General features: G+C 39.3%; 1 protein-coding gene across 2 annotated transcripts; it reads left to right on the forward strand.

Moving 5' to 3' along the window:
- Window positions 1-315: 315 nt before the first annotated feature.
- LOC122754633 (keratin, type I cytoskeletal 10-like) lies at window positions 316-6,476 on the forward strand. Of its 2 annotated transcripts, none has more exons than XM_044003137.1 (8): window positions 316-960; window positions 1,998-2,080; window positions 2,732-2,888; window positions 2,988-3,149; window positions 3,278-3,403; window positions 3,837-4,051; window positions 4,765-5,078; window positions 6,120-6,476. In XM_044003137.1, exons 1-8 carry the CDS (start codon window positions 331-333, stop codon window positions 6,224-6,226), a joined length of 1,794 nt encoding a protein of 597 aa, XP_043859072.1. In that variant the 5' UTR covers window positions 316-330; the 3' UTR covers window positions 6,227-6,476. The 2 variants fall into 2 exon arrangements, with proteins under 2 accessions (XP_043859072.1, XP_043859071.1); XM_044003136.1 differs by having other exon boundaries at window positions 4,765-5,058.
- Window positions 6,477-7,796: the final 1,320 nt, after the last annotated feature.

Raw genomic sequence — 7,796 nt, forward strand, 5'->3', positions numbered from 1 at the left:
TTTTGTTTTTTGGGGTTTTTTTTTTGTTTTTTTTTTTACCAATTGCTTAAGGTTCTGCAAAAGGTGAAAAAGGATAATGAAAGAGAGTCTCTACTGAGCTCCACCCATCTTCCATTTCAACATAATAAATGACCTATTTGTTTTAAGGGCAAAACATACACCAGGATGTATCAGATTGGCTATTAGTAATGATAATGCTAAATTGGCAAAAAGAAGCCAGCCCAGTGAGAAGACTGCAGATGGGACACACCCTCCCAGTGCAATATATAAAGGCTTGCTACAGTCTCTAGAGAGCAAGCTTTGCTTGAACTGAACCTCTACTGCATCACTATGTCTCAGAGATATAGTTCCAGCAAGCATTACTCTTCCTCCCGCAGTGGAGGAGGAGGAGGAAGTTCTTCCCTCAGAATCTCTAGCAGTAGAGGCTCTGGCTATGGGGGTGGCTCTCTTGGTGGAGGATTTAGCTCAGGTGGGGGCTCTGGCTTTGGCAGCTGCTCAAGAGGGGGCTTTGGCAGTGGATCAGTGAGAGGCTTGGGAGGAAGCTTTGGTGGTGGCAGCTATGTTGGGAGTAGCTTTGGTGGAGGAAGCTGTGGTGGTGGTGGCTTTGGTGGAGGAAGCTATGGTGGTGGTGGCTTTGGTGGAGGAAGCTATGGTGGTGGTGGCTTTGGTGGGGGAAGCTTTGGTGGTGGTGGCTTTGGTGGGGGAAGCTTTGGTGGAGGCTTCGGTGGAGGCTTTGGGGGGGGCGATGGAGGCCTTCTCACAGGCAATGAGAAGGTCACCATGCAGAACTTGAATGACCGCCTGGCCTCCTACCTGGACAAAGTGAGAGCTCTAGAGGACTCTAACTATGAGCTGGAGCAAAAAATCAAGGAATGGTATGAGAAAAATGGCAACGCAAATCAGAGAGAACCTCGTGACTACTCTCATTATTACAACCAAATCAAAGAACTTAAGGATCAGGTAAGAAACATCATTAATACTGCTTCTGAACCAGGCTCTGGGCTATTTCTTAGGCTTATATTTTAGAAAAGAAGAGCTGATCTCAGAGTCAGGAGACTTAGGTTCAAGTTTCTCTAAAGCTTAGTAGCTACATGGCCCAAGACTAGTCACCTGACCTCTTCCAGTGCCCCTAGTCAACTCTCTAAGACTCTAAGTTTTAAAGTAGGTGCTGATCTACATTATAAGAGGGAATTTCTCACTTGGCAATTACTTGGAGCAATGAAATCACAAATCCAGGCCAATCTCCTTTCCCCCCTTCAACTCCCCCCCAAAATAATTGAGATAGAGAAATCTTAAATCAAGAAACATGGGGCTGCTACTTATTATTGTCTGTTTTATTCTTGGCCCAGGGAATAATTCGCTAAAATTCAAAACTAGAAGACTTGAGAGAAATATGCAATGGTAAATTATTATTGGTCAAAAAGGATGTCAGACTGCTGAAAGCTTTTGGGTCTCCTTTACACTCCTGAAGAAAGGAAATGTAATCAAAGAAATGAAAGGGAGACATTACAAATATAAAAACAGAAGAACCACTGGAATGGGGTGGGGGAAATCTCTGCTAGTTCTATCAAAATGAATAAAATAACTGAAATCTCCCAATTAGAAACAAGAAAGATGCAATTTATATCTTTCAAGGACATCTAAAACTGAATGGGTCAATTCCAAATATAATTACTTAGAATATGTAAAGGAAGGAGCAAATTAGTCAGGGCTATCCTGGCATTAGTGAAATAACATAGTATGATAAGAACAGGAATTTCAATAGGTGAGTAAAATAAATTTTAAAATGCCTGGTCAGAAAAGGCATGACTTGAGAAATCCCAGAAGATTCAAGCTTTAGGAAACAGGTAAGTGCATAGCATCTCATTCTTAAATGACAAAAGTATCTTCATAGAATTCTGTGAGAGGGTAATGTTTAAATTTACTTCTTCAGAAGTACAGCCTTTTTCAAAAATCCATGTATCTGACCTCTTTCTAAATTATTTTTCCTCTACCAGATCCTGAATCTAAGCACTGACAATGCTAATGTGCTGCTGCAAATTGACAATGCCAGGCTGGCTGCTGATGACTTCAGACTGAAGTAAGCAAAAGGAATAAGGAGCATGTGCCCCTGAAATTGTCAGACATGAATTTGGTGTGGGTAATAGCTTTAAAAAACCAAAATGAGTTTCCAATGTCCCCCAAATGGCACATTCTACCTGATTAAAAAAATTCATCCAAAATGGAAAATTTTCAAGATCATCAGAAATATTTTCAGATTTTTTTTCAGAAATTAAAAGATAATGTATTTTATATCTGAAATACTTTGCAACTAATTTCTAAGTCATCTTGGACTGCTTTTACTCAACTCTTACTATCATTTGTGTGTGAAGTAGAAAGAACATGCTGAAATAAAATAAGAAATCAATTGGTTACCAGACTGTGAAATGTATCCAATTAATAATCATGTTACTACTGTATTAGAAATAGCTACCATTCTCTTAGTAATAGAGTTGGTCCTTTTTTCAAGCTACCACAATTTCTCTAGCACCAAAAAAGAAAAAATACTCTATACACAATAGGTGCTTAATTAGTGTGTATTGTATGGTCTGGACTACTATGGTATAGTATTATATTGCATTGTATTTTGTTACCTTACATTTTCTCAAGCTCTCCTTTCCTACCCTTTCCCTAAATGTTATTCATTTAAATGGATTGAGTTATATTCACAGTTATAACATATCTCTTTCAGGTATGAAAATGAAGTGACCCTGCGTCAAAGTGTGGAGGCTGACATTAATGGCCTGCGCAGAGTCCTGGATGATCTGACCTTGGCTAAGACTGACCTGGAGATGCAGCTTGAAAGCCTGAATGAAGAGCTGGCCTTCCTGAAGAAGAACCATGAGGAGGTGAGACAAAATTCTGTTGCATCCCATCATGCCACACCCCATCCCCTAAATTCTCACTAGAATCATGAAAACACATTATGGGCTCCCCTTTCTCTCCAGGAAATGAAAGATCTTCAGAATGTGTCCACTGGTGATGTGAATGTGGAAATGAATGCTGCTCCAGGAGTGGATCTGACTGAATATCTGAACCGCATGAGAAGTGAATATGAGACAATGGCTGAACAAAACCGCAAAGATGCTGAAGCCTGGTTCAATGAAAAGGTGAAAAATTACTTATATCTAAAATACTCACCACAAAGACAAGGAAGGTAGATATTATCTTCTAACAGTTCTCCTCTCCTCTCCTTTGCACTCCTCTCCTCTTGTGTCCTCTGCTTTTATGATTATAGAGCAGGGAGCTGACCACTGAGATTGATAGCAACGTTGAACAAATGTCTAGCCACAAATCCGAGATCACTGAATTGAAACGCAGCCTTCAAGCTTTGGAGATTGAATTGCAGTCACAACTGGCACTGGTAAGTTTAAAATAATCTCAAAATATAAGTTGTGTGTTTTCAAAATTAATTAAGGCATTTCTCACATAAGTGTACTTTTCTATAAAGTACAAAGTTTTCCCATTCATTTTGAGCATTCCAATACAACTTTGTCATCCCAAGGATGATTGTTCAATAAAGTAGGGAATATCATCATTAGGGCATCCTAAGAGAAAAGAGCTAAATAGGTAGTATTAAGATTTTAAAATACAACCAAGACCCTACATTAGAGTCAAAAGCATAACTGATATTGGTCTGAAATTACTGAAAAGCTAAAAGTAGGTTGGGTTCCATATTTCTAATTGAAATCCAATTTCTTCATTCCTCTAGAAATTTTCAAATTTGAAAAATTTTGTTGTATTCCATTTAATCAATATTGTTGTTAATTCACACCATGCTCCTCCCTCTTTCTCAGAAACAATCCCTGGAATCATCCTTGGCAGAAACAGAAGGTCGTTACTGTGTACAGCTGTCACAAATCCAGGCCCAGATCAGTGCTCTGGAAGAGCAGCTACAACAAATCAGAGCTGAAACTGAATGCCAGAATTCAGAATACCAGGTGCTCCTTGATATCAAGATCCGCCTGGAGAATGAAATTCAGACCTACCGCAGCCTGCTAGAGGAAGGAGGGTGAGTGAAAGAACTACCACTATTAGAAATTCTCCTGCCTACCAAGTTTCTAGCTAGGGGAGCTTCTCCCAACTTTTGAAAAGCAAAGAGTTGTTTAAGAGAGGAATGCATAGCTTTGTCTGAAATGTTGGGTTCATCCTGCCTGATTCTGGCCAAGTAAAGAGCATCATGGTCAGGAAGACACCTTTTTCAAGTATATATTGCATTAATTAGTGTGTCTTTAAATTCTTTCAATCTCTCCTTTCTCTCTTTCTGTCTGTCTCAGTCTGTGTGTGTGTGTGTGTGTGTGTGTGTGTGTGTGTCTCCCTCTCATCTGATTCCCTCTATCTCACCCAGGCTGCAAGTGCACTGGCCACTCAGCGTCAATTCCAATACTGACTGACATGATGGCTTATACCTCCTCAGTTTTTCTCCTTAGGCAACCTGGTGGCCCTCTGCTCCCAAAGGTTCATCATATAGGTACCATATTTGGTGATGATATCCAATCAGCTTTAACCCTATTGAAGTTCAGGATCCCCAGACTCAAGTCATCCACCAGTCTCTGTCTCCCCCAGTAGGAGGGACTATGGGCATGCACCATCACATTTGGCTATCTCTTCTCAAACTATTTAGCTTCTCTAAGGGTCTAATAAAATCTGCGGAGAAGGACACATATTTTATAATGCTAATGGATAACTAATCATGAAAATTTGTCTCCTTTTTTTTTCTGGTAGCTCATCCGGAGGTGGTGGCCATAAAGGCTCTGGTGGTGGATACGGAGGAAGTTCTGGTGGTGGTGGATATGGAGGAAGCTCTGGTGGCGGAGGATATGGTGGAAGCTCCGGAGGAGGATATGGTGGAAGCTCTGGTGGTGGCCAAGGAGGTGGCTCCAGTGGTGGATATGGAGGAAGCTCTGGTGGCAGTGGAGGATTCAAAAGTTCTGGCTCCAGAGGAGGTTCTAGTGGAGGACAAGGAGGAAGCACTGGATCTGGTGGAGAATCTCCATCTAAAAGCAGCTCTGGAACAAGGTCAGCAGAAACTAACTGGGGTAATCAGAAACCATTTAAACTTCTTGTGGATTTTAGTTCTGAAGGTTTTTCCTTTCATTTTGCATAAGTATGGAAACACAGAAACATTAAAGAAACTTTCCATTTTCAGAAAGAAAGTTTTTATAATAATTTTGAAGCTAAAAATTTAGGCTTTAGATATAATTTTATGTTTTTACTTGGGCCATCTCTCACTAGAAGTCACTTAAGTTGAAGTAACATCTCCCTAAAAGGTTAGCAATTCAAGGGGGGGATGAGGGGATGAGGGGGAGAAAGAGAGACAGAGACAGAGACAGAGAGACAGAGAAAGAATCATCCCTGAAAATAACGGCAGTTTTATTTCACTAAAAAAAAAACACATTTTCTTAAACAGAAAAATATATTCTGAAGTTTAAAAAAACCTAAAAATATGATAGAATCCACTGAAGTTCTCTGATGTCTCATTGTTGTATAGATGTGATTCTGCATTCTGAAGGAACATAGTAGTCCAGTGAAAGCTCTGGAAGGTATTAGGGGCAAGATTTTTAATATGAGTCAAGCAACAGATTATGAGTCAGTCATTTGAGAATCATCCTAGCTGAGATGGGAAAAGCTCCTCTTAGGTTGGCTTAGGATAAGGACTGTTTTAGTGAGGACAACTCTGGAAGGCTATCTAGTGAATGCTAGAGGGTTGTGTCCTATGTTGGCCAAGGGAAAATCCACACCCACAAAATCACAGATAGTTGAATATTGACATGATCAATGAGAATAATTCAAAACTGAAATTTTGAATAAAACTCAGGAGAGGCCATTGTTGTTTTTTCATGTTTTCCTTTAGACTAGAAATTTATTTTATGTATCTACATTAAAGTATTTTGGTTTGCAAAAATGCCTTTCAAGGACCAAAATGAAGTTTTTCCAATCATTTCACTCATTGCTACTTGTTATTTTTCCTCACTCAAGTTCAGCTTTGGGGGCCTCTTAAACTCTCTTCAACTTTGTTAAGGAGGAGCACTCTTCATTGTATAGTAGAAATACTAATTCTGATCATTTGTCACCTACAGATTCTAATAGAAGCCATGTGATCAAGACCATCGTTGAGGAGGTAGCCCCTGATGGTAGAGTCCTTTCATCCAGAGTGGAATCAGAGACCAAGAAGCACTACTATTAACCAGTGTATTCATGGAAGAATCTCTTTCCCTAGACCACAACATATCAAGGCAGGGCAAAGAAAATCTCCATCATTCCTAATGGTCACAGGCACCTTCTCTTTCTTTAAATGTAAGGTGTCTAAAAGGTTTCTCATGGTTTCTTTCTTATTCCTTTTCACTTTACCAGAGAGTATTCTTCAATGAAAACAACTCATAAAGAAACTTTCTGTTCCTATTTACTGAGGTATTTCAATAAACTTCCTTACTGATGCAAACAATGTAATTGTGTCCATGTTATCTTTCTCTTTGAATGAGACATTAATAGCCTTACCAGGAGAAGTTATAGTATCATGGGAGTCAAAGTAGGATCTTAGAGAAACCATCAAATACAACTCAGTCATTTTGCAGGGAAGAAAACTGAATATCAGAGAAAGAAAAAGGTTTCCTTAAAGGTCACACAAGTAATAAGTTCCAAGGTTGGGATTTGATTCTGTCATCTGATTATAAACCCAGGGATTTTTAAAAAATAACAACAACATATTGATAGTGATCCTCTATGTTTGAAAGTTAGTTTTATCCCAAAATTGTTTACAAGCATATCTTAGTTTCCTGAAACAAAAGTCTTGTCCTATGTTGGACTAGTGTGATATAATTGTTTAAAGCAGTTTCTCCTAAAACAATGCCCTTACATTGCTAATTTAATGAGTGCTTTCCTCCTTAAAGGCATAGAGTGTGTAACCTCTTTCTAATTCTCTGGGATCCAATTACATGTTTCTGGAACTCCAAAGTAATTGGAAATTACATTATGTCACAATGATCTGGGTATTGCTCACCTGCCTCCTCCTGCTTTGTAGTCAAAATGTGAACACCTCCTCATATATGCAACATGGACAGTAATCTCTCCAATGGAGAAAGGACTTAGGAAGGTCAGAATGATTATTACTTGATTGATGTAGAAATTGTATAGAACTTAGGAAAGACTATGGGGTGAGTCCTCACAAAGTATAACTCTGTCCTTCAGCATTCCAGTGAAGTCACATGTTGAAGTTTGAAATTTTATAACCCTTCTAACCAATGACACCAAGAAGAAAAGATAATCAAGATGGGTAAATGGACTAAAGGGGCTAGGTCATCTTTGTAAATGTCACTTTAATATTATATGAGGGGGATCTTACATTGGATACTGGTTTTATTAGTCCCTCAAGAAATACAGGAATTCTTGGTATAAAGGTGTGCCCCTTTAGAACTGTGGCACTGAGTATCTCAATACTTTTGTCCCCAGCTATTCACTTACATAAGGCCCAAACAGGAATCTGGGAACTGTAACTTCCTTGTCACCCTAAGTAAGTATGGGGTACTTCACTGAAATAAACCGATTCCAAAGGGGAAGAAATCTAACAAGAGAGGCCATACTATTACCTGAGAGGTGACAAAGACCCATACTGTCAAATAGGAATGTCCTCTGCCTATCCTAGGCTAAGGTTCTCTGACCTTTCTGAAAAAGAACAGTTGTAATCCAGATAAAAAGAGCAATATAACCACATCCAAGCAAAAAGATCACAGAAACACCCAGATAAGCCAGGGGCTGGA

Source organism: Dromiciops gliroides, chromosome 4 (genome assembly GCF_019393635.1).
Source record: "Dromiciops gliroides isolate mDroGli1 chromosome 4, mDroGli1.pri, whole genome shotgun sequence".
NCBI lineage: Eukaryota > Metazoa > Chordata > Mammalia > Microbiotheria > Microbiotheriidae > Dromiciops > Dromiciops gliroides.

What these genes read in the sequence shown, in the direction of transcription:
- LOC122754633 (XM_044003137.1), top strand. Translation starts at nt 331, where the DNA reads ATGTCTCAGAGATATAGTTCCAGCAAGCATTACTCTTCCTCCCGCAGT. An exon ending in GCTGATGACTTCAGACTGAA is followed by an intron (nt 2,081 to 2,731) that starts GTAAGCAAAAGG and finishes TATCTCTTTCAG; the next exon opens with GTATGAAAATGAAGTGACCC. An exon ending in TGAAGAAGAACCATGAGGAG is followed by an intron (nt 2,889 to 2,987) that starts GTGAGACAAAAT and finishes CTTTCTCTCCAG; the next exon opens with GAAATGAAAGATCTTCAGAA.